Raw genomic sequence first — 26,327 nt, 5'->3', positions numbered from 1 at the left:
TCACTGAGGCTGTCAGAAGTTAATCAGCATTTCCAGACCGGGCTGTGCAGTGCGAGAGACGCCTCTGGCAGCAAGGACGGGAGTGTGCAGCCCTCTAGTGCCCACTGCCAGCCACGGTACGGCCACAGTGGCCGTGTCCCTGCAGAGCTGCGCAGCTTTCCACCTCTGCCGTGAGCACCTGTCACTCCTGAACCCGCTCCTGACGCCCAGGACAATTTTTTTTTTTTTTTTTTTTTTTTTTTTTTTTTTTTTTTTTTTTTTTTTTGGCTTTCAGCTGCCTTCAAGTACAGGGTCAGCCCAGAAGCTTCCCTCAGCATGCAGAGCTGGCACATCTGCATTTGTACTGAACGGTGACATTCCCATCGGGCCACATGTTTTATGATCCCCCTGACTTAGCCATGACTGCAGAACATTTTCCCCTTGGACTGGGGCATCAGCTCTGATTTGGGATGCAAACCCACACTTCCTCCTTGTCTCTGCTACAGTGTCACAGTTACTGCACTTGAACACTTTGCACGTGATCCAGCTGCCCTGTTCCCTCTGGCACTAGCTCTTCACTAACCCCAAAGGGGCCCAAAGCTGGGCTGGCAGCCAAGGTGGCATCAGGGCTGCAGCCCCTGTGCCAGGTCAGCCTTTCTCCACCCCTCCTTAGGGTCCCTGCTGGCTTTTAGGGGCCTTCTCCCCTTGCATTCCTGCTTACCTCTACCTTCTGTGCCTGGCAACTCTCTGAAGACCCCAGAGTACATCTCTGGGAGACCCCCAGCTACTCCCCAGAACCACACCAAGCTGCTGGGTTTGCCTGCTGTGACCTTTATTTGCTGGCAGTTCCCCTCAGTCTGCTCTTACCCAGTGCGGGGTCCTAATGATGCCAAGACCCCATCCCAAATTCTCTCCAGGTGCTAGTTGACTCCACCTTCCCTTTCTGCTGCAGACCTGAGGCCACAGCACTGGGCAGCTTGGCTTAAAGGCCACATTCCTGGGGACGGTGGTTGCCCTGGCTGCCACAGCAGGAGGATAACGCAGCTCTTGGCAGACACAAAGACCTTTCCTCACCTCATTTATCTCATGTAGAAGTAACATTTTTGTGTGTGTGATGCCGAGGGCTTGGTTTAGCTACTTGAGCATCTGCCGAGTGCCAGAGGACACCTGAGGCAGCCCAGGGGGCTGGCAGAGATATCAGAGGACCCCAGCAGGCCTGTGTCCTGCAAGCCAGGTGGAGCACCCCAGGCCATCTCCAAGGGCTCTGGTCCCTTTGTTCAGGCAGATGTAGTAACTCCATCCTTGCTATAGCAAACCGTTTCCAGATCAATGCTTTCCTACTTCCATGTCTAGAGAAAGGCATTTGTTTTGAAGCCCCCACCAGGCAGGACATCTCCATGGAAAACTCACTTTGGAGTCACTGGCCTGTGGGGTGGGGGGCAGAACACAGCTGCTGCCAGCTGTGATGATGGGTTTAGCCACCCTTATTTACAGGGCTGGGGCAGAAACAGGTGCCGTGTTCCAGGATATGGATCCCTCCAAAGCCAGCCCTAGGATCTATTCCCAGGACACCCACTCTGCTCCTGGTCAGGTGCTCTCCCAGAAGCTTTCACTTGCCCGGAAAGCTTAAAAAGGCCCGAGTTTGTTGTGTTTTTCTTCCCCGCACAGATGATTCACTGCACTCTTCTCTGTAAACAGTGGGTGGATCCCGGCTGGATTTCCGGGAGCGACACAGCCCCGATTCCGGGCTCAGGGAGCAGCAGCAGTTCCTTCTCCACATCGTCTCTATCCGTGCTGCAGAAAGCACGAGTGCAGGAGCAAGTCTCTGGTTCACGCACACCTGCCGAACGCTTGGGGAATGTGGAGAGGAAAGGGAGCTCCAGTGTGCCCTGAGCCGGGTCACTGGATGCGGGAGAGCTACTGGGCACCGGGCACCTCTCTATGCCGGGCACTCCTCTCTGCCGGGCACCTCTCCATGCCAGGCATCCCTCTCTGCCGGGCACTCCTCTCTGCCGGGCCCCCCTCTCTGCCGGGCACCTCTCTATGCCAGGCACCCCTCTCTGCCGGGCATCCCTCTCTGCCGGGCACTCCTCTCTGCCGGGCCCCCCTCTCTGCCGGGCACCTCTCTATGCCGGGCACTCCTCTCTGCCGGGCACCTCTCTCTGCCAGGCACTCCTCTCTGCCGGGCCCCCCTCTCTGCCGGGCACCTCTCTATGCCAGGCATCCCTCTCTGCCGGGCACTCCTCTCTGCCGGGCCCCCCTCTCTGCCGGGCACTCCTCTCTCTGCCGGGCACCTCTCTCTGCCGGGCACCCCTCTCTGCCGGGCACCTCTCTATGCCGGGCATCCCTCTCTGCCGGGCACCTCTCTATGCCGGGCACTCCTCTCTGCCGGGCCCCCCTCTCTGCCGGGCACCTCTCTCTGCCGGGCACCTCTCTGCCGGGCACCTCTCTCTGCCGGGCTCCTCTCTGCCGGGCACCTCTCTCTGCCGGGCACCTCTCTGCCGGGCATCCCTCTCTGCCGGGCATCCCTCTCTGCCGGGCACTCCTCTCTGCCGGGCCCCCCTCTCTATGCCGGGCATCCCTCTCTGCCGGGCACTCCTCTCTGCCGGGCACCCCTCTCTGCCGGGCACCTCTCTATGCCGGGCACCTCTCTCTGCCGGGCACCTCTCTATGCCGGGCACCTCTCTCTGCCGGGCACCTCTCTCTGCCGGGCACCTCTCTGCCGGGCACCTCTCTCTGCCGGGCACTCCTCTCTGCCGGGCACTCCTCTCTGCCGGGCACCTCTCTATGCCAGGCACTCCTCTCTGCCGGGCCCCCCTCTCTGCCGGGCACCTCTCTATGCCAGGCATCCCTCTCTGCCGGGCACTCCTCTCTGCCGGGCCCCCCTCTCTGCCGGGCACTCCTCTCTGCCGGGCCCCCCTCTCTGCCGGGCACTCCTCTCTCTGCCGGGCACCTCTCTCTGCCGGGCACCCCTCTCTGCCGGGCACCTCTCTATGCCGGGCATCCCTCTCTGCCGGGCACCTCTCTATGCCGGGCACTCCTCTCTGCCGGGCCCCCCTCTCTGCCGGGCACCTCTCTCTGCCGGGCACCTCTCTCTGCCGGGCACCTCTCTCTGCCGGGCTCCTCTCTGCCGGGCACCTCTCTCTGCCGGGCACCTCTATGCCGGGCATCCCTCTCTGCCGGGCATCCCTCTCTGCCGGGCACTCCTCTCTGCCGGGCCCCCCTCTCTATGCCGGGCATCCCTCTCTGCCGGGCACTCCTCTCTGCCGGGCACCCCTCTCTGCCGGGCACCTCTCTCTGCCGGGCACCCCTCTCTGCCGGGCACTCCTCTCTGCCGGGCACCTCTCTCTGCCAGGCACCTCTCTCTGCCGGGCACCTCTCTCTGCCGGGCACCTCTCTATGCCGGGCACCTCTCTCTGCCGGGCACCTCTCTCTGCCGGGCACCTCTCTGCCGGGCACCTCTCTCTGCCGGGCACTCCTCTCTGCCGGGCACTCCTCTCTGCCGGGCACTCCTCTCGCCGCCCACTCAGCCTCTGCAGGCTCCTTTTCCCCCGAGCAGGAGCGCAGCCCCGCGGGCAGTCTCCTCACAGTCTCCTCACAGCCTCTCGGGCTCCTGAGGAAAGCTTGGCGCCAAGGGTTAACTGGCTCTCCCCTCCCACTGTGCCCCAGTTACGAGGCGAGACCAGGGTTTGCAAAGAGAAGTGCTGGCAAAGCTCAAAATCTTTATTTTTATTTTTTTTCCGAGGGGCTAATCGCAAGGCTAGCTGAAAGGAATTACTTAGGGAAGAGCTGACACTTCCCTCGGTATTCCTCATTGCGCGTCTGTGCGTGTGGAGCAGTGTGGAAACCAGCATGATGTTTGAAAGCTTCCCTTCACATGTAACGCCGTCCCTAATCCTAAAATCTCCTGCAAAACTCCATCTCCTCTCAGATGAGACCTAGGGCAGGCAGGTGCACCCCTGTCAGGAGGGCTGGTAGGGACTGAGGCCACCTCCCTGTTGTCCCTCCCTGATCCCCTTACTCCCTGTGCCGCAGCCCCGGGTGCTGCCGGGGGCTCTGGGAGCCCCGGGAAATGTCGGGATTTTAACCACTAGAGGGAGGAAAGGGAGATTGGACATCATCGAGATGGTGCACAGAGCTCCAGAACTGTGCAAGGAATCTCAGATCCGGACACAGACACTGAGATCTCACCCTGAGGTACCTCCTTGAGCTGGGACCCATCCTGCTCCGGCCACACACAGAAAACACACAGGTGTTTTCAAGCAGGAAATTTCAAGGATGACTTTGCACATCAGGGGAATTTAAACCTGAGAAAATATCAATCTGGGTGCAAAGCATAGGGAGAAGCTCCTCCGAGATAATTCTAAAGGGAAATAAACACCACGTTCTTAGACACCTTTTTGTGGCCCTTCTGTTCCTGAAGAAGCCTTTTCCACTCTGTGACCTTCTGGATGAATCGTCTGTCCTGCCAGTTCCCACCACCCGTGGGTAACTCCAGCCCCACAACCTTTCCCCCAGCCTCTCTTTCACCCTTGCCAAAACCTCAAGCTTCTGCAGGTGCTGGGTCAGCATTTGGGATGCTCCAAATTCTCCATCCTTCTTGCATGCTGCTCCTCTCCTAGTCTAAATCCCTGGAGCAGACTGTCATCCCAAGTCCTGACCATTTGCTAATGGAAAGCCTGGATGGGGAACCAGCCCCGGTCTGACTCTTTCAGAAGATGCTGAAAGGCAGCACTCCACTTTGCCATTTCTGGGAAGAGGCTCAAGTTCCCCACAGCCTCACTTGCCTTCACTCTCGATTCTGCTTCACCAGCAGAGCTTTCCCCGGCGGGGAAGCCTTCCTGCCCTCTGATGGAAACCTGCCAAAGTCGGCAGTGGACGCTGCCCAGTTTCTAGCTTAGTGTGACCGGCCGGGGAGGCTCCATCACAGGGGGAAAGGATGTGACCATTCCTGTAAGCCACCCCTGACACCCCACAAAGAGGCAGTGGGAAGGGGATTTGGCTGGAATTTGTCCAGAAGCAAATGCCTTCCAAGGAGTGACTCAAGCCTGTGGTTTTCCTCCCTTCCTTGCCAGCAATTTGATTCCCAAATTGCTTCAGGGCTGCTGGGAGGCAGGACTGCTGTGCTAGCAGCAGGTCAAGGGGGCATCCCTGCCTCTCCTCTTCTCCTCAGCCTTCCCCCATCTCCCAGACTTCTTCAGCCCCAGCCTCTCATTTTGCTCCCTCTGCAAAGCTACGTGGAAAAGGGGAAGGCTGCCAGCATCCATGGGCGAGGGCTGGAGGGGAAACAGGAACCTTGAGGGGAAAAACATCCCAAGAAACTCCTTTTCCCCCTGGCCATGCTTCCTCTGGGGCTGCCAGCACTGAGGGGACTGGGTTATGCTGGCAGATGACACTTAGTAGGGAGCTGCATGAGGTATGTGCTGCTTTCAGCATCTCTTTGGGGGCAGAAGGAATTGCTCCAGAGAGGTAAATGCCATTTCTGGTGGTCACATCAGCCAAACTTCTGTACATTTCCCCTGTTCATTTCCATTCATGAAATCTCACCAGATTTCTATCCAGGTGGCCAGATGGCAGGAGGTCTCAAAGGATGCAAAAATATGACATAGGCTAAAAAAAGGAAGGCAGGTGGAGGGGGAGCTCGAGCTCAGAGCAACAGCCTGAGCAAAACCCTGGCTGTGTACAAAAAGCCCTGCTGGGGAGAGAGGTAGAGCAAGTCCCCTTGGCAGGAGAATACCCACTGCTGGCCAGGCAGCATGGAGAGCGGGAGTCCACACCAGCATCCCCCAGGCTGTGAGGTTCAAGTGCATCTGTAAGCACTGCAGGAGCAGCCCTACCCACAGGACACTCGGTGTGATGGAGGCTGCACCTTGGCCCTTCCAGGCTCTCCGTGTGCAGCCGGGGCTGGAACCACAAACAAAGGGGCTGAGAATAGGTTGAGCACCAGCCAAGCTGCCTGTCCTGCCACCCCAGCTCTGAGGCCACTGGTGTGGCCTCTCAAACCTAGTTTTGAGGATCACGGTCTGTGGACAAACCAGGGTTGCTCAGCTCTTTCAGCAAGGACATTTCTGTCTTGGTGCTGTCAGGAGAAAAAAGCCCCTGCTGAGCCCAAGCTGTCCATTAACACCACATCCTTCATCCCAAGGGCAAGGCTGAAAGATGTGGTTTCCCTCATGTATGACAGTTCTCAGAGGAGGAACAGGGGCTTGCAGGCAGTTCACTGGTTTAGGGGAGAGGGAAAAGGAAAAATACGCAAGGGCCACAAAATCTCACAAAGCCTGATATTTCTAGGTTCAAGTCAGGAAATGGACTGAGCCTCAGATAAGGCTGAAGTGTGGGATTAGCTCTGTTATATATCTGTGAGTCTACACCTGAGAGAAATTGCCTGGGGAGGGGCAGCAGGTGCTGGCTGAGCATGACCCTGGATCTGACCACGACTGTGGGCTTCTCTGCTAAAGGGCCAAACAGTCTCTGTTGCCTCCCAGCTCCTCCAGCCGCAGCGTTCTTGCTGTGCACAGCCTGGGGCTGCAGCCTAGAGCAGCCTCCCAGAAGAGACTGAATCTCCCAGAAGGAGACCACCTCAGATGGCCATGAAAGTCCTTGTCCCACTCCAGCCCTAGAGGTAGTGGCTGCCACTGGGACACTCTCGGAGGCTGCAGATGCTTCACTGATCCTCTTTCCAGTGTCCTGCCCCGGGGCAAGGAGCAGCTGCATCAGCTTTCATCCAAACCCCCCCAGTGCTGCGGGGCTCAGGCACTCGGAAAGCACACATCAGCCCTTCCCCAAGGCTACTTTCTGCTTTCAGCAGTAACACTGTGATGTATTCTAATTGCTGGCTTATTTCTGAGCACTAAACCACACCTTGATCCTGCTGCCTGGCTTTCTCTGCAGTCACAGGAGATCAAAGGTGGGGGATTTTAACCTAATTTCTTTGGATGAGTAGGAAAAGCCAGCTGCTCTCTCTTCCTTTGCCCTCTCCCCAGAGCTGAAAGGTGGATTTTCTCTCCCCGGGGTGAAGTCTCAGCCTTACAGGGGCAGTTCCCCTGCCTCTTCGCCCACATGACCACCCCAACAAGGGCAAACCGCTCATGCCTAGCCATGGTCCCAGCACAGCCAGGCTGCAGGAAGCTCTCCCTTCCCCACGATAAATGCCAAGCCACTGTCCTCCCACAGGGGGCTGGGCCAAGCTGCTCCTCGCTCACACCTGCTGCCTTTGGCTGAAGGAGACATGGGGAATCTGGAGAAACACGGACTAGGGACAGCATCAGGTCTCAGCTGTGCCAGTGGCACGGGGAAGGGATGGGTGCTGCAGCATGACCCCAGACACTGCTTCTGCTCACTCACCTCTGCCCACCAAACCTATAGAAACTGGGATTAAGTCACTCCAACTCTAAGCACACTCTTCCTCCTCTTCCTCCCACAATCTGCATTGTGAGAGCTGGCAAAGTTGCTCACCAGCAAAACTGTACATTCCCTTCCTCCCACCCATGCAGGGTCTGAGCTGCCCTGATGTCCATCCCCTTGCCATGAGGCCTGCAGTGACTTCCCTCTTTGCCCTGCTTGCACCTCTCTCTTGCCTGCTTCTTCCCCTATTCCCTAGTGGTTTTCCAACTCGGGAGCTCACCAGACTATTCCCAGCAGGCAGACACGTACAGAGCATGTGGGGGACCCATGAATCAAGGAGTGGGGTGCAAAGAAGTGGCCAAGCCAGCCATGGTACTGGGAAGAGGGATAATACTTCTGGGCATGAGATTTATCCTGGGGAAGGTATCAGGAGCAGTAGCCAGAGGGATGTCCAAGGTCTGACCCCAGCAAGGACAAGCAATGCAGCCAGTGCTAGGGAGGCATTTGGCCAGGCCCCATGCCCAATGGGGACATCAGTGTCACAGCCCTGATCCTGCAGTGTTGCCTTGAAGAGCTGAGCAGGCGGCAAGGAAGGAGCAGGGAGATCTTCAGCCCTCCAGTTATGGCACTGAGAGCTGCCAAAAGTGATGGCTGTGGGGAAGGAGTGCTCCTAAGCTGTGTCATGTTTGGGTGGGACTGTGACAGGTGAGCAGGAGGGCAGCCCCGCCTTGAGAAATAATCAGAGATATTTCAGGTCACAGATCCACATGCCAAAGTTCATGTCCAGCCCCTTGATGGAGCTAAGGAGCAGAGAGTGGCAGTCATGCAAAGTTGAGGTGTGCAGCCAAACCACACCCGACCACCTGAAAATACACTGAATTGCTGATGTTGCCTGCTTTGGGGGCTTGCATTGATAAAACTGTGGCTCCAGCTTGGTCACCTCTATTACAGCGCCTTCCAGGTTCTTCCCACCCCAGAAACACCATGGCAGCCTCCAAAACACAAAACCATTCTGTAAATTTTATCTAAACCTGCAGACCAGCAGTTGAGCCCAGGCAGGGTGGTGCAGGCAGCCAGGCATGTCAGGCATCTCGCCATCCCCCATCAATTGATTTGCCAGTTTATTTCTGGGTTTGTTCACTGTGGCACAGAAGGAGCAGTGATGCTTACCCCACCATCAGCTCAGTGCCACAGCCAGTGCTGGGGCCCTTGACTTTCACTTCCACATTGCTGGCAGAGGGGAACCCCGAGGGACCTGACGTCACTTCTGAGCAAAGACAATGGTTGTGCTTTTGGTGGCACTGACAGAATGCTGGAGAACGGGACTTTAAGAAAAAGGAGTCCCACCAGATGTGTGCTCACCCACCAGAGCTAGCAGCAGCCAGCTGGGGCTACCTGCTCAGCCATAATGTCCCAGGGAACATCATCTATCAGTGTCCCCGGGGAGGGCAGCCAGCTCGCTGTGGTGTCAATGGGCATGCCACTGGATGAAACACTGGCTGCCAAATGGAATGCTGGCTGGCACATTCCCTGCCCTTGGCAGCACCTGCTGTTGGCAGGGCTCTGTGGGCTGAGGACTGACACAGCTCATCACAAGTGTCAGTGATGTGTATGTGACCCCGACTCTGGCACTGTCCCCACTTGCAGAGTCGCTACATTAAAGGAGGAACCGAATGGGCTTTGGTGGGGTGAGGCCAAGGTACATCTGAGTCCCGGGGGGATTTTCACTCCCAAAGGAGGAGGCTGAGCTGGTCAGGCAGCCACCCTTGAGCTTCTGCCAGGCAGGCAGCACTCAGGTGCCTCTTCCACTCAGCTCGGAGGAAATTCTGCCTAATCCCAGAAGGTCGTGGAGTGCTGGGCCACAAGCACAAGGCACTGCCAGCCACGCCGCAATTTCCAGGGAAAGCGGTCGCCTCTGGCATCCGCCCCTTCCCGGGAAGGAGAGGCTGCTGGGGGCCGTGGCCCTGGCACGGGGATGCCGGTTGCTCCCTCCCACGGCTTCCCCTTTTCTCAGAAAGCCTGGAAACCAAAGGTGAAAGAAGTGGGTGGAAACTGTGCGCTGCCGTCCAGGAAGAGAAGTGAGTAAGTCGGCTGCAATATTTAACTGTGCCTCCGGCCCCGCCGCCCGCAGACCCGCCTCGACGGGAGCCGGAGCTGTCGGGTGAGTGCGGGGTCAAGGGAGGGTCTGCGGCGGAGCGGGGGGACCGGCGTGGCTGCCGGGAGGGGATTTCTCGGCTGCTGCTCTCGCCGAGGCGCTGCAGAGGGCGGCTCTGCCCGTGCCGAGCAGCGGGGACGCGGGGACGTCTCTGGGCCGATGGCAGCGCACCCGCTCCCGGCTGTGGGAAGCGGGACGGGAGCTGTCAGACACCGTGGGTGTGCACGAGCATCTTCACTTCTCTCCGTGGCTTTTTTGGTAACCTACAGAACAGGACTCCTGGTCCTCATACTTTCAACGGCGGGAGGGGCATGTTCCCGCAAACTTCCCGGGAAGACAAAGTGAAACTCCCTGGAATAATGCTCCAGCCACCATGTCAGCGCGGTGCCGGTGGCTGCGCAGCACTCACAGGACTCCACTGCTTGGGCCTAGGCACGTCCTAGCTAATCAGTAACTCCCGGGATAATTAGGTGAAAATGCCGAAAGGAGGGCGCTGCTGCTTTTTTTAAGACATAAAGCAATAAATCATTAACCTCCGAGCGCTGGAGCTGCCTGGGAGTCACGTCTCCCCTGCTGCAGCGGCTTGTGCTTTGTCTCCCCCAGGAGAAGGGAGCGGGCAGCGCTCCAGCCTGTCCCGTGTCCCGCCCACAGCAGGGACCAGTGCGGAGCGAAAGGCAGAAAGAGCGCAGTGCCTGTGGCAGCTCAGGGAGAGCTGGTGCCGCGCAGCTCTGCGGTAGCAGGGCTGGCCATGAGTGAGCTTCTGCTTCGCTGTGTCCTCCCGTCGCCTCCAGCGGGGCTTGCCATGGGGAAATCTGCTCATGTGGCCGCTTTTGCTGTGCTCCAAAGAGAAAGCCCCACAGCAGCAAGTATCCTTCTGGGCACCTGATTGTCTGCAGGGTCTCTGGACTCATTTTGGGCTGAGGTCAGGAGCCTTGAGGAGCTCTCAATCTTTCTGCCAAGGGCTCCTGCTCCAGGGTCAGGGGAGGCACGTTGCAGTGGGACTATGAAACCCCCACCTGCAAAGGTGGCAGCTGGCCTAATGCAATTCCCCCCCGGGCTGAGCTCGGGCAATGGTCACCCCATGGTGCAGTGCTGCAGCCTGACCCTGACACAGCCTCCAGAAAACAGAGTCAGGCCAAGGCAGGGCACCTTCACACCAGCAAAATACCCATCACTGAGGTGGCTCCAACATCTCCGTTCACTCCTGCCCTCCCAGGTGTTACCTGGCACCCCACTCCAGTGCAGACTCCCTTAGGGGCAAAGGATAATCTCAAAATACACAGGACCAAATCCAGCCCTGGCCATGCCTAGGTGAAGGAACACAGGACAAAACTGGATCAGGAAAACCAAGGAGCAAAGGCAGACCATCTAGAGTGCTGTGGATGCCATGCCATGGGGACATTGCTTGCAGGAGCAGTCAGGAATGGAATCAGAATTGGAGAGTGTCTGCATTTGCTTTTGAATAGTTTCATTCCCAGCTCATCCCCCATAGGCTTTCCATTTCACTTGGATCAAACTGTTTCTGGTGCGTTTTGGCAATGGGGTGCCGCAGTCCCAGCACCCACAGGTAGGATGCTAAAAATATCATGCTGGAGCTGTCGCTGCCCCACCTTGGGAAGGGTGGGGCACAGGGCATGGGGGAATTCATGCCAGATCGTTGCTGGGCAGTCCCACTCAGTACCAGCACCCACATCACCTCCCTGGACCGTGGAGCAAGGGAAGGAAGACCATCAGGGAAGGCTTGTTGGTGTTGACCCTTATCCTGCTCATCTGCCTGTCTGCTTGAAATCCTTCCCCTTTGTTTGCAAATCAGCCCATGGAGGAAGATGAGGAGAAAGGCTTTTCGTTAGACTGCACCTCTCAGTTTCTGAAAGCCATGGTTGCTTAGAGCAGCAGAGGGATGAAGGCAGATGGATGGCACTTTAAACAGCAGACATCCATCAATAATGTGAGGTAAATGCCTCAGAGGAGAGTTTTATGGCTTAAAAAACGAAATACAAAGGCATTCCATGCACTCAAATAGCCAGGGACTGCAGGGTAACCACTCCATAGGCATGAGATGGACAACATGCAGCCTCAAAGCATCCCAACCTTACCAACAATTTCAGGCTGGCAGGTGCTTCCATGTGGCTGCAATGTCTCTGGCAGGCTGCCTTCCTGCCAACTCAATTGCACAGGTGGCTGCCTGCAGAGCAGGGGGGGAGGAGGAGGAGGAGGGAGACCAGAGTTTGGGAAACTCAGAACTATTGAACACTCCCTGCCAAGTCACAGTGGTCTGAAAACCGGCACAGTGCACAGCTGGGTACCTGAGCTGCCTCTCTGACCCTGACCACCTGCTGCAGGGTGGGGACCCTGGTGTAAGCTCTGCTTTACCCCATCTCCCCCCACTGCTGCCCCTCCAGGCAGTCCCTGTGGTACTGCTGCACGTGGTCCCTGGGATACACCAGAGCTGGCACTTTTAGCCTGCGATTCCTCAGCTTTTGCAACAGGGTTTGGCTCCTTTGCTACGTGCATCAGGATGGTGAGTTCATGCTGCCCTAACTGAACTGTAATTCCCAGCAGAGGGATTAAAATAGAGCCCCGGGCCAGCAGTTGAGCAATCGCGGAGTTCACTGCTCGTGCGACAGTTGCTCAGTGCTTCCCCCATTGAAATCTTTGCCCGTGCTCCAAAGCGGTGTGTGTCATTTCCCGTCTCTTCTGCTGACCCGAGGGCAGCTTTTCTGCACTGCTGGCATACAGGCAAAGGGCTGGAATCGTCTCCCACTGCTTACTCCTGCCTGAGCCACTGTCATCACAACAGTGCCAAACTATTTCTGAGCCAAGGAAAAGTTTTTCAGCCATTAGCTCAGTCCTCAGGTTTGGAAGTGGACATCTACTGAGGCATGAGGCTGCCCAAAGCTGCTAGCAGCATCAGCATCTGTGTGGGTGCTCAGAGATGTGTCCCTCAAGTCTGCATGTGAGCTTTGCAGCCCAAAACAGAGGATGGAGGCAGTGGGCAGCAAAGGGCAGGTAGAGTTTTGGGATGCACCAGCAAGTCCCAGGTTAACCCAGATGGAGACCAGTCCCTCCCTGAATCTACTCTCTGAGCTATCTGGAAAAGGCCTTTCACTCTTTATTTTATACAGAATTACCCTGTGTCCCTTCCCACTTCCAAATGGGCAGAAAGCCCCTGCACCTCATGGTCCACCTCATGGTAACACCTGCTGCACAAACCATTCCCCTCAGCTGGCACCTCCCAGCTCAAGGCATTCCTGTGGGCGTTGGTTTCAGTAGGAATGGAGCAGAGCATCAGTGCCTGGAGTGCTGGGCTGCTCCTGCAGGACTGAGCATCCCTCTGGCAGAGCTTGCCCCTTTTCAGTGCTCCTTCACACACACTGAAGAAGAGAAGTTTTAGACCAAGGGATGTGTGACACCTGCACACAGAGCAAATACATAGGGGTATTCTCAACACACCTGCCAACACCAGCCCCAGGTGGCAGGAATCATCCTGGTGTTTCTCTTACAGCTCTAAGGAGGTTTGCAGAGCTAAGGGCTGACCTGAAGCTTTGCAGTAACCCCAAACCACAGGATTGAAGCAGTGGGGGGAAAAAAAAAAAAAAAAAAAAAAAAAAAAAAAAAAAAAAAAAAGAGCCAGCCAACTTGAGCAAAGTTCCCAAAGAAAGCTGTGTCTGTCTGTGCTGCTTCTGGGGTGAGAGGTGCCAGAGTCTTCTTGTGGCAGCTCCCAGTTGCAAAAATCTGTGTCAGCTCAGTGCCTGCCCTGTGTCTAAGACATGATGAGCTCTTTGCTATTTTTTCCCCCTTGCAGATGGAGACACAGCTGGCTGGAGCCAGGGGAAGCTGACTCGCACTGGCTGCTTGGCTCTGAGAACTGAATTCCATAGGCGTTAAAGCGTCCAAAATGCCCTATGGATTCAGTTCTGCAGCTGGGCAGCAACTGAGCCTCAAACCTCCAGAAACAGAAGGCAACTGTGAGCTCTTCCTACAAGGAAAATGTAAATCCTTGCTCCTGCACAGAGATCAGATTAGGGATGGAGAGGAGTTACAGCCACCACAGAAATATCTGCTATCAGAGAGCTACTAGAGGTTTGTGGCACATCTTCCCTCCAGGGAAAAAAAAACCTCCACCCAACTATAGAATGTTTTCTTCCATCTGGAAGTGAAATGGCATTTGAGAAAATAAATACATTGCTACCTCCTGATGTACTGCATGCAATTGTGAGCTTCTGCTAAAAATACACATTGTCAGAACAACAGCCTGGGTGTGCCCAGCAATCTCCTGTTCAGAGTTCAGGCAGCAAAACCAAACAAAACTTTAGAGAAGATAAACAGGACAGGATGGGTAAAGTGCCCTCTGTCTCCTTGTGGGCCCTGGAGATGACCCTAGCAGAAGCACATGTTTAGAGAAAGCTTTTGTGTAGGCAACAGGCTCTGTTTTTACCCATCCACCCCATATCTCTAGGACAGCCTGCTTGTGCCCCTTGAGTTTTGGGGACATTTCCATTATAACACGGTGTCATGCTGCCACCAAGAACGTAATGGCTGGAGGAATGGCATTTAGGATAAGTTATTGTACAAGTCCTTGTAATTTATGTAGCATTTCAACATCACTGTATGGCAAACCCTATGCTCCTTCTCATTTTGCTTAGAAGAGCTGGTTTGCACCTCTTCCAGGATCTCGCCTCAAGCATCCCCTGCCCATACAGCATCCAGCTCTGGCAGCTCAGCTGTGTCCCACAACAGCTCCAGGGGATGGGGAAGAAACTCCCTCCCACACCCCACTGAGGTGCTGCACCACCACACAAGGATCCAATGCATTTGGGTTCACTGCTCAAAGGAGCTGCTGCTGCTGCAAGGATGGGAAATGCACCACCAATGCAAGGCTACTGCAGGCATTTAACTGCACATCCCTAACTGGGCAGGAGAGCCTGCTCAGCCAAGAAAGGGGTTAAAAATACCTCAACAAACAACCAACCCAGCAGGAACTGCTGCCTTTTTCCTAAGGCATAATTGGTTAGCCAGTAGGCATTAATGGAGGCCTTTTCTAGTCCATTCAGCAAGTCCCACCGCCACTGTTTGCAGCAGAGCCAAGACATATCAGTTTGGTCCAAAGTTTCTACAGCAGTTTTTCTGGTTCAGTGCCCTTGCAGTTTTGTCTGGCAGCAGAGTTAACACATTTATAAGTCAATAAGCTAAATGGGGAAGGGGAAATGCAGACAGTAGCCAAGACACTTTGGCAATTGGTTAAACAAATCCTGTTGCACTTACTAAAAGAAAAAATTTAAAGAAAATACACTTGCTTTCACTTTATAGAAATTCAAAACAACCAAGGGTCTCCAAGTTGACCCCCACAGTCTCTGCTTTGCTATGCAGATGGGTAACATCCCATTCCATCTCATATGAAAGGTCAGGGGGAGACTAGGAGACTACAGGGGGACAGAGAAAGTCCCCTATTTCTCCTGTATGCTTATAAAGTTCCTGCTGGTCCCTAGAGAAGCTGACAGAAAACAAACTAGAGCAAGGCAGGATATTGCCAAGCAGGAGAAGCCACCATGGCTGTGCATGAACCATGGCAGAAGCCATCCCTAACTTCACGGAAAGGTGCCAGATTTGAGTGCAAGCTGTTCAGAAAAGAGACTAATGTTTGGTAGTTAAGAACCAGAAATATAAGCATTTGCGTTTGGGGTTTTTTTATTGTTTATAGTAATTTAAAAGGTACAGAAGTTTGGAAGTAAGTCAGACCCAGCCCCTCACAGCCCTCCCAGGTTCCTGACAGAGCTTTTCCAATACAACCAGCAGCTATGGAAGTGCTATGGTTCACATAACTCCAGTAACCTCAGTGGAGAGCCAGCATCTGCAACCAGAGCCAAGTCAGACCCAGAGCAGGGCCTCAACAGCAGTTTCAATAAGGACATGCAGCCAGGAGTACTGAGCACCACATTACCAAGTGCAAGAGGATGGGGACACCAGAGTGTAGGGAAGTGCTACATACAGATCTCACGTGATAAAGCACAAGGATATGGTCATAACAGCAGTGACAAGACATGTAGACAATTGCTCTTTAAGTGTTAAAGAACGCCTGTGTCCTCTGGGACCTGCACTGCCCTCAGCCTGAATGAAATTCAGCTTCTATCTCTGCAGGAAGAAAACCAGCTTACAGGCCCTTCTCCTGGACAAGGTAGGAAGAGGCCCATCTTCTCTGATCAAGGGCTGCAGTTTGGAGAACCCCCACCAGCCTGTGACCAGCCAACCAAACCAGTGGAAATCAAATGCTTATTTCAAAACCAGGACCAATGAGCTGATCTAACACTCAAGTGTCACGTAGTTTCTTCACAGGATGGGTATTGTGCATCAAAAAGGGTAAATCTGCCATAGGATTGTGGAGAATGGGAAGCAATTAAAAGAAATCAACAGGAATGGTGGCATCCATTGCTTGTGTTACTTGCCAGGCACACCAAAACCAGCTGCTAGCTGGCTCCCATGAGGGTACTGGAGCATCAGTCCATTGGGTATCTGACTACTTCAATGTCTCAGTTTCTTTTTCTTCTTACGGTTCCGGTCCTCACTGCTGTCATCTGCCTCACTGGCACTGGGGGTCACAGCCCGCTGGATGACCTTTTTCTCCACTGCATATTCCTGGTCTTCTGTCTTGGGGTCTCCCTTGACCAAGAACTCTCCTTTCCGATAGGATATGGAAACATTGGTCCGGGGGTAGGTGCCATAAACCCTCCGGAGATCATCCTTTACAAATTCTGGGAGGTCTTTCCTTGGCCCAAACACCTTTCCAAGCTTCCCCCATTGAAGCTCCCCTCTCATTGTGAAACCTTCTGGCCACATGTCTCGATGCTGATCTGACCTCTGGCAGGCAGCATAGGGATGGTAGTTTGCATAGGGATTGTAGAGAGGGATAGGGACCATGGGAGAGAGGTGCCAGGCGTGGTATGGATGGACATAGGGATTGGAGGCACTATAGAGATGATGATACTCCACCTGACCTCCTGCATAGTCAGGGTAGCTGTTCCGGTCCACCACAAAGGTGATGGGTCGACTGTAGAAGCTGGGCACAGGGATGGGAGGGAACACTACAGAGCTGGACACGTCTTCTGCTCTCCCAGGCCGCAGCGGTGGGTAGGAGTAGGCAGAAGGTGGGATCAGGGCTGGGTAATATTCCCGTGGCACAAAGCTGGACTGGTACATTGTACAGGAGCCTGGGGTTTTACACAGGGAACACTTCTCTGGAGCAGTTGCTGAATCTCAAAAGCTGTGAGGACAGAAGGGAAAGAGAAACAATTTACATTGGTTATATACATTTCAGGCTGAATAAGGAGATATACTGAGCATTGTAAGCATACCAGCTAATTAATAATTAATACAAGGAGCTCCCCACAGCTTGCAGGAGCAGTAACCTATCAAGAACAAGTGAGTCACATGGCCTGTTAGCTGCTCTGCAAGAAATCATTTAACCCACACATCTCAGAATTGCAAAGATGAGAACAAGCTGACATAAAGACTAGTAAGGGCAGAAGATTAAACCTCATGACTTGTGTCTGCAGTGCTGGGAGGCAGAAAGACACCGCAAGAAGTTGAAGGCCCTTGAGCAGGCATGAAAATGGGGAAGGCAGGAACAAGGGAAAGAAACAAAGCAAACAGGCAACGAAAGGAAAGAAGCAACAGCCCAACCCTGCTGCAGTCATGTCAACTGCTGTCCTGCCCAGACAAGGAAATTTTAAATAAAAAGACTTTCAACTGTCCTTGACTCTCTCCCTATCCTCCAAAAGCCCTGCTCTTGCTCTGATAAGCAAACAAGAGCCTACTGTTTATTTCTAGAGCAAAATCCACGCACATCTACATTCCCCTGACAAGTTGTCACATACAGGTTTCTCTTTCTGGTCTCACTAATTACCATTCACATTTAAGTGTGCATTTACCTTGAGCAACTCTGACCTACAGCTGAATTTGCTTCTAGCCTGCCCTTGCCAGATATCCAAGCACCCTCTAGGGCATGAAGCAATGTCCTCCCATAACTCATAATCCTCTCCCCTAGGACAAGACAGGAAAGGAAGCTGTATAAAGCATAGGGTTAAAAAAAAAATCACTATCAGAGACAGGAAAAGACCACGCACAGGTCTTCCAGCTAAAGGCAGCAAACTGGATACTTTTCTTTCACGGAGTTCAGATTCTGTGGGCTTTTCTTGCTTCAGCCTTAACTAAAGTTGCCTCTCTCACAGGTATTGACCAAGAAAGAGAGATGGAAGTTCAACCATCCCCTAAGAGCTGCCTGATTCAAACAATGTTGGGTACTGCAAAATGGAAGTTTTTCTTTTTAACCAGCACAAGTTCATCCTGTTCCTAGAGGTTCATAATGCACACTACCTAGCTCAAGCCTACTTTTGTTATGGGTTCAGGGCTAGAAGCCCTCACCCCACACAGGGAACAGCAGAACAGCAGTGGAGTATTCAGTCAAGACCAGGCAGCACCCTTAAACAAGACTTGCAGCCTTGGATACAAAGCCCATCACAACCATCATCCCCCTCAAATAGGAGGAAATGAAACAAAGCTCACGACCTACTTGCCTAACTTGCTCAGAGCCACCACAAAAATGCAAAGGGATGTTGTATGTCAATGCCAGCATGAGGTGGGCATGTAGAATAAATGGTCTCATCTTGAAAACCAATCTCAGCACCACTTTAAATAGCTCATCGATGCATCCCTATTGAGATCCACACTTGTGTGAAGTACTTGTATTTCAAACCAAGTGATCTGCGCCGAGAGCATGCTGTTATTGTATTCATTGTATGAAACAAAGCAAGCCCAGTTTACATCCCTTCTGCTGGGTCAGTGTGCTGCTCCTTGCCAGTTAAGGACTGCCCTGGAGAACCTGTTCACATCTAGTTGATGACAGCTCTTGCTCAAAAGCTTCTGTAGCACCCTGCATTTTGGCTGTCAGCATCATTGCTCTCAGGTCTTCCTGGCAGCTGCAAGGAAGACTGACAGGCCATCTAAATCACTGGGGGTTTATCACAAGGCAGACTTAGCACAGGTACTAATTGCCTTGATTTTACACTGAAGGATGATAAGAGGAACAAGCTGGTGGCTCAGCCTGGCAGGATGACCCACAAGAGGAAGCAAACTGAAGAAATAAGAAGGGGAAACAAGATGAGGATTAAGCAGAGCTAGAAGTGCTTCAGGGCAGCATTGTCACATGCCCCACCACAGAAGCAAATACATTTTTCCCCGAAGCAGATCACTCGGGAGGAGTGTGTTGACATCCTACACAGGACTTCACAGCCCCGGAGGAAGTTTGCAAATCCGTCAGGGCAAGCCTTGACTGGGTGGCCTCTGCCAGGCTCCACTGCACAGCTGCCCGGTGCTCCCTGTCCCTGCCTGCTCCCAAGCACAGAGCTCTCAGACTGCCCAGACACAGCCTTACCTGCACACTCACAAGGCATCGAGGAGCCCCAGCTCCTGGCTTGCAGGGCCCGGCACTGCTCTGAATGCTCAGGTGTGTTGCAACAAGGTTTTGGAATGCAGGAGGCACAATGCTCCTGCAGAGCTGCACCCTGGTGCTCCCAGAGGCTGACAATGCAGTTTACCCCACCATTACACAATTGCCTGTTGTTCATACTGACCTTCAGGCTGAGCTACAGCATGACAAATCCATGTGTACAGGAAAAGAGGGCTTTGAGAACACCAGTATCAGCTTGCCTGATCCTGTCCCACTTAGCAGGAGGTAAAAGCAGACACTGCTTCAGGAAAAACAGGGTTTGCCCAGAAGGTGATGATTTGTCAGGCCATCTGATGGCTGGATGGCATCAAAAGCCAGATGCTTAAGAAGACCAACTCCAAAGACCAACAAGTGGTACCACTTGAGGAAGTAATCCAATCCCCAGTTTCTTCTCCCCTTCCTCTTCTCAAGGAGACCTTATAGCACCTTCCAGTACCTAAAGGGGGCCCACAAGAATGCTGGCATGGGAATTTTCACAAGGGTAAGGACATAGTTGATAAGAGGAAATGGTTTTAAGCTGATGGAGAGTGAATTCAAATTGAATATTAGAAATTAAAATTCTTCACTGTGAGAGTGGTGAGGCACTGGAGCAGGCTGCCCAGAGAAGCTGTGGATGCCCCATCCCTGGAGGCATTCCAGATGAGGCTTGATGGAGCTCTCAGAACCCTGGTCTAGTGGAAGGTGCCTCTGCCCATGGCAGAGAAGTTGGAACCAGATGATCTTTAAGTCTCTTCCAACTAAGACCATATTATGATCCACCTGCTCCTACTTTCTTGTTGCTCCGGTACCAGCAGGCAGAGGCTGGCCTGGTCCTGAAAGTAAATATCTGACAGCCTCCAACTCTTCAGAAGCAACTGTGGGACCAGAAAGGGAGAGGGAACCCTAGCTGATCTGTGTCTTCCGACTGCCATCCTCCTTTGCTCCATTTTCAAGCTCTATTATACCACGGTGGGGGGGATTAAATATCATCACATCTGTTACCCAGCACTTGAATATCCTGAGCAGGAACAGACCAAGCAGTCCTTAAAGACTAAGCTGAACTCTGCTAAATGCTTACCTGTTTCTAAGAGCCACTGACATCCATCAATACATGCCAGGTACTGGTGGCACAGATGGAAAGCCTGGATGGGCAGACAACAGGCTGTGCCTGGGAGCCAAGCCTCCCCAAGCCAGGGCACTGGGAGCAGTGGTTGGCAGCAGGGAACAACAAGCGACCAACAGAGTAAGAAAGGCCACAGCAAGAGGCAAGACAGCCTCTCCTTTTAAGCCATTCCAGCAGTTTTGACCTTGCTGGAAAAGGGTTCAAGTCCCACTTGGCTGGAGCTGAATCAGATACCAGGCACAATAAAAAGGAGAGAAATTTCCAAAGACGGTCACAGAAAACCAACAGAAGATCGTCATTTCTGCTTGGTGAGAACACGATACTGCAGATTATTTACCCAGGCTTGCCAGAGCTCTCTCCAGCAATTCCCTTATCCACTGCCCCAGTCATCTGGCAGGGCTTTTCCCTCCTCAAACATCTTGGTGCAGATCAAGGGGACTGACACCACAGCTCCCAAAAAAGGCCTGCCAAGCGAAGTGTGCCTCACACCAGCTGCCCCACAGAGAGTTGCTATGGAGCAACCAAGCAGTGTTTGCAATACAAAACTACAGAGGACATTTGATAAGAGAAGCTTTTGTTTCAGCCCTCTCAGTTACTACAGGTGATGAATCCACCACTTGTTAAAACAGAAATGCCCAAGTCTGGTAGGGCTTTCCTGGTATCTAAAGCAGCAATCATCACCTGCTAAAAACACAGAAGACCATGGTTTTTCTGAACCTCTCGGGTAGTAGAGCTTTATTATCACTTAGGCTAGCTTTGAATTCGATGAGCTTCCTTTTTAGGTATTTGTGGAACACAAGAGGCCACTATTCTACAGAAAACAGAGGACAGAGCAAATATTCAGTTCCATGCCAGACTATGCATTCTGCAGGAGAAATATTAAAATAAGCCTGACTGTATCATAGGCAGTACCAACATGCAGGTGTTCCACAATACCCAATATATGAAACTTCATAGAAGTATCTCACATGTCGGGAGAGGCTGGTTTCACAAAGTTCTCTGTCCAGCTGAAGCAGGGTCCACAGATCAGGCTGTCAGTTTAGATGGGTTTAGATACGTCCTCAGGGAACATGCTGCTAGCCACAGCACAACTGTGGAGACACTGGGCCCATGGGAGAGGACATGGCCATCTAATTTACTGTAATTCTCAACTGAAACTATTCTTGCCTCATTCCGTAGCCCTGTGATCAGTTCACAAATGAAGAGCCCATTAAGTTACACTTTCCTTTCCTCTGTTCCACCACTCAAGCTTTCAGACTATTCTTTTTAGCTTATTTTCCTGACCTCTTTCTCTCCCCACCCCACAAAAAAACCACAGATCTCCCGCCATTGCTCTGTAACAACACCCAAGGGTACAGGGCTGAATACTGCAAAAGCACCAGTTTCCCCCAGCCAAGAGGATGAAGAAGTTATGAGCTATTTCCAGTTAGTCCCCCCATTTTGAGTAGAGTCTGCAAAACTGTTGCCACCTGACAAAGCTTTGGCAAAGATTTATTTTTTTTTAACCCAAAACTTCAAAGACTGCTTAAAGACAGATGTTAAAACTGAATGTTTTTATTCAGCCAAGGTTTGTCTTCCGTCACTCTGGTGTCAGTCCCACTCACTTATCCAGCATCCTGGTAGCTGGAGATAGTGCATAGGAGAAGATCATGACAAAGCAGTCTCATATTTTCCCTTCTCACTTCTATCCCTTTATTGCCAACTTAAGGTCATGGTTTGAAGACTTTTCAGTAAAACTCATCCAGAAGATTCCCAAGTACTTCTTGGGGAGGTGGAAGAGCAGTACAAAAAGCTACACAACACAGTAACTTTGTTCCTCCACCACCAGTACTGATCCTTAAGATGCAGGCACTTGGCTGCCTTCCTAAACAGGATGCTTTCCCTTTGCCAGACATGCCTGGCAGCAACACAGGAATTCAAGGAAAATGCAATAGTTTGTTAAAAGCTGGGACTTTTCAGGCCTTAGTTTTTATCTAGAGGGTCAGATTCCCATGCTAGTCCTGCTTAATAATGGAAAAACTTGAATTTTGAACACAAATCCACTCAACCCCCTGCCCCCCAAACACAAAATAGCACCACCTTGCTACACTCTCCAGAAAAAAAACCCAACCCATACTGCAAAGTACTCCAAGAAGTGTTAAATACTTGCACAAGGGGTTATTGCATCACACCTAATTCAGGGTACCAGCAGACAGCAGTGATTAACAGGCCTGCCCACATCACTAACCCAATCTGAGGAATTCCCCCAGCAGTTCTGGGGCTCTGATCCGGTTTCCCTTCATCCCACAAGAGGGACCTTTCTATCAGGAATTACTTCACTGCCCAAATTCTTAGCACAGCCCAAGCCATCTGGAAAGATATTACACAAACAGCTGATATGACAGCTCCATGAACAATCCCTTCAGCTCAGCCAAAGGAGAGAATTTAACTTCTGAAGCAAGAAGATACCAGTCTCACCCTGCTGTTACTAGTGCACCATGAAGAAAAGAGCTCCAGCTGACACTGGTAACAGTGGAAATAGCAGCTAATGCATATTATAGTCAGTCACCCCTCACAGAGGCCCTTTGAAGAGGGAGTAGATCCATTTCAGCTATTCAAAGCAACATTCCCAGAAAGCACTGAAGCATTTGTTTCTGAGGTCTGTGCAAAGCCCAGACTCTGTATGAAATCAAAACACCAGGAAAAGGCCAAGTCATTGCAGAGCAAGTCTTTACTTGACAGCAGTTATCCAGAAACCACCCCTCTGCATAACTCTGCTCAAATAGCAGTCAAAAGGCAACTTGCTGGTGACAGGGAGGTTTGGAGCAGCCATCCCTATTCTGACTGCAGCTGCTGGATAACACAGCAGCTCTGGAACAGCTGTGCCACTAGAAATAAACATGATGAGTGTTACCATAGGGTGACTGCATCAACAGGCAAGGCTCTAGAAAACATCCCTGCCTGCTGCCAAGGTGATCCCAACACTGTCGCCTATTCAGCCTCTCCCTGGGTACGTGGCTGTTGCACCAGAGTATACATTTTGGCTATACACCACAGTTTCTCTTTTTCTGACATGTTCTCCTTTCATCTTAGCCTAACTTTGGTGGTGGTGGAAGCTTTAATTACACATTCTCATCTTCTCAGTAACCACTGCAGGCACCCTTTGCATCAGATGTCTTCCTCACCTGAGCTTCAAATCTGTGCCCCATGTCTCAGTATCCTAGCCATGTTTTTTCTCATTTAAACCCTTTCCCAGACAACTCTTTTTCCTTTAGTTGAGCGTATTTGAACGTGTATTTCATAGCTCTCAGTCCTAAGGATCCCCTCCATGTTAAAACACAGCCTGCACAAACCTGCTCCTCCCCTCACTCAAGAGTTCATCTGATATCCATCTTCTCCAGCCACACATGCTCTTCTTCAAAGAAAATATCGCAGTATCAGCCAGCTCAAACTTCCAAATTGGGAGGTCCTGGTTGAGCCCCTAGCTGTGGCTTCTGCCCAGCTATTCCCCTTCACATTACAGTGTTGAGAGAACAGACTCAGGTCACTAACTCATATCATGCACACCAAGAAGTCAACGAAATGACTAATAACCTCATTAACCAGTAGCATCTCCTGGCTTTTTATATCACTTTGCACACAGCTATGAAGCTACTAATCAAGTTTTACAAACCACACATGATGCTGTTGAGTCACCCTTCCCTCCCACACCACTTAGTGCTAGGATGCACATCTACCCCACTTTGCTCTGCCCTCCCAAAACAATTCTTTCCAACATAGACCTGATGCAGAGTCCAGCAGGTTGTTCAAGGAGCATCACTTCAGCATTCCTGTGGGCTTGGGTCCTCAGGCTTCACTATCATCCACAGACACCTGCAGTCAGCTGATCTCACCTTTGTCTCATTTTATACATTAGTCTCTTATTTCAGGATGAGCTTTTACTACCACATTTATGCTTCCCTTACCCCAGTCTCCTCCCAAGCAGCCAATCCACTCTGATTATTTCTTCCTCAGTTTGCCACATCCGTAATTAAGCCTGACAATTCTGATATCGTTACCTTGGCAATCTCAGCCAAACATGGTATTACTGATACGGTACAGGTGGCCTTGGATGATTTTACCCTGTAAAAGCTACTTCAGACATTCCACAATTATCTGGTTCCTCCTGGTTATACATTGTTTACTTTACACACTCCAAGACAAATAATTGAATTCCAGCCTTAATTCCCATGCACAGCTCCAGTTACCTACCAGCACTTTCTTATCTTACACAGAGTTTGCATAGCAGAGCAACATGTTTTGTACTTCCACAGCACCCTGGTCTCTCAGCTGCTTGATTACAAGTCTTTGTCCTTGAAGCACTCTTGAGAGAGCCTCCTGATATGCTGCAAAGGAGTTAACAGATCACACAGCCTGGTTCTCCAGAAGGAGTTTGTGGCCACAGAGGGTTTCCTCTGTTGACAAACACCAGTGTTACAGAAAACGTTTTGCATTTTAACTCTTTATTCTTTAATACACTTAGATCCCATTCCCACACATCCTGCATCAAGGATGGATATGCAGAAGTACAGATGGCATAATCTTATACACTTACACTCAGGTCTTCCCAGGGGATCAAAACCCTAAACAGTAGGACATGGCAGGAAAGATTATCCAGTCTTCGGGGTTGTATTACATACAGCATACCCCTCTGGTATATAAGGGGTTTTTTTGTTACAACAGCAACACACAGTGCATTTCTAGTGCAAGTTCAAACATCTGAGCTAAAATTACTCATGGGAATACTACTCTTATTACATCCCCAAGGCAGACAACAGCAGCATCTGCTGATCTACAACTTTGTCATAACTTAAAAAAAACCCCACCTCCCTTCTGTTATGGCCTGCAAACAATACAGAATAATGCTCACAAATAACATTAACATATTGATTTTTTTTAACAGGAATCAAAAGAAAATTTTGTGTTTCTAGGAATACAATCACACAAAGACCTTTCTATGTCCTTTTTTTTCAAACTAAAGGGTCTAAAATTTCCATCACACAACAATAACAATTTACATTGGTATCTTTCACAAGTAGGTGGTGCTAGGAATATTACAGAGTGGCACACTAGCATGAATCAATACTACAACCAAATTATGCCAGCATACACGGACTTGCACTCACACGAACAAACAGCAGACGTGAAAGGGAAGCCACCTCAAGGGAGTTGTATTTTTAAAAAGCCAGACAAAATACAGAATGTCTCAACTATATGCTCCTCTGCTACTGCAAACATTTAAGGTAGCATATAACTGCAGAAACATTGCAAAATAGTCCAGAACACATAGAGACACTTGCTTAGCACACATGTACTCACATGCAGAGAAAAGACATCCAAGAGAATGCCTTCACTTAACCAAGGAACAGTAGGATACACAACCAGATCTTAAGAAAGCAGGCTACTTTCTACAGGCTCTTTTTCGCTCAACTATCTTAAGGATATGCATGGAGTAAAGAGATGCCCTAACATACCACATTACACATTATGGAAGTTTTTCCAGTGGTAACCAGGACTGCAAAACTTGCCTGAACATGCCCTTATACTTAGAGACAGTAACAGGAAGCCCATTCCTCCAGCAATTACATTACATGCTCAGACAGGACATAGGTAAAGAAGCAGCTAAAACCAGCACATAAAGCCAGCATGGAAAAACCTCAAAAGCACTCACCAAAACTTCAGGGTCTTTCTCAAAACAGTAAAACACTATCCACAAAATTCTAAGGACTATAACCTTCAAAGTAACAGACTAACTAACAAAGAAAAGAACTCTCCCCCATTAAATACCATAGAAATAAACCCTCCTGTTTTCTCTTAGTTTTACTTCCCCCAAGCTTATTACTCACACTCAGCTACAATTAAGCTGGTATTTGTACTCACGGCTCATCCAGATTGTAATTAAGTAAGAAGCCATATCAGTGGCTCCTATCACCACTACCTTATTGTAAGCACCTGCACTGTGGTGGACCTTTACTGACAGAAATCTCCACAGGAGTTTTAAATGGGTGATTCCGTCTGCAAGGTCAGCTAATCATCACCGAGCACAACAGCAGCAGCAGGAGTGCAGCTCTTTTGGGATGCTTAGTGATTCCGTGATCTTAGAACCCTTTCCAAACTAAATGATTCTTTGATTAGTGCCTTACGCTTTGCTCTGCTGCAGGTGATCTCAATAGCTGAAGCTAAATACCTACAAATCACTCTTTAATTACAAACCATGTTTATTACAG

The 26,327-nt window shown here is 51.4% G+C and overlaps 1 protein-coding gene across 4 annotated transcripts; it reads right to left on the bottom strand.

The window, feature by feature from the left end:
* Positions 1-15,270: 15,270 nt before the first annotated feature.
* On the bottom strand, positions 15,271-26,112 carry C8H10orf95 (chromosome 8 C10orf95 homolog). 4 transcript variants are annotated; one of them, XM_066323669.1, is made up of 3 exons: positions 25,888-25,949; positions 25,772-25,806; positions 15,271-16,736 (listed from the first exon to the last, which is right to left on the bottom strand). In XM_066323669.1, exon 3 carries the CDS (start codon positions 16,670-16,672, stop codon positions 15,998-16,000), a length of 675 nt encoding a protein of 224 aa, XP_066179766.1. In that variant the 5' UTR covers positions 16,673-16,736; positions 25,772-25,806; positions 25,888-25,949; the 3' UTR covers positions 15,271-15,997. The 4 variants fall into 4 exon arrangements, with proteins under 4 accessions (XP_066179766.1, XP_066179769.1, XP_066179770.1 ...); XM_066323672.1 differs by lacking the exons at positions 25,772-25,806; positions 25,888-25,949 and adding an exon at positions 26,039-26,112; XM_066323673.1 differs by lacking the exons at positions 25,772-25,806; positions 25,888-25,949 and adding an exon at positions 24,027-24,101.
* Positions 26,113-26,327: the final 215 nt, after the last annotated feature.

Source organism: Sylvia atricapilla, chromosome 8 (genome assembly GCF_009819655.1).
Source record: "Sylvia atricapilla isolate bSylAtr1 chromosome 8, bSylAtr1.pri, whole genome shotgun sequence".
In the NCBI taxonomy this organism is placed as follows: Eukaryota; Metazoa; Chordata; class Aves; order Passeriformes; family Sylviidae; genus Sylvia; species Sylvia atricapilla.
Note: the sequence above shows the minus strand (reverse complement) of the source record. Positions and strands in the feature narration are given on the sequence as shown.

Bases quoted from the DNA above. Each gene is read 5' to 3' on its own strand.
- C8H10orf95 (XM_066323672.1), bottom strand. From the start codon at position 16,672: ATGTACCAGTCCAGCTTTGTGCCACGGGAATATTACCCAGCCCTGATC.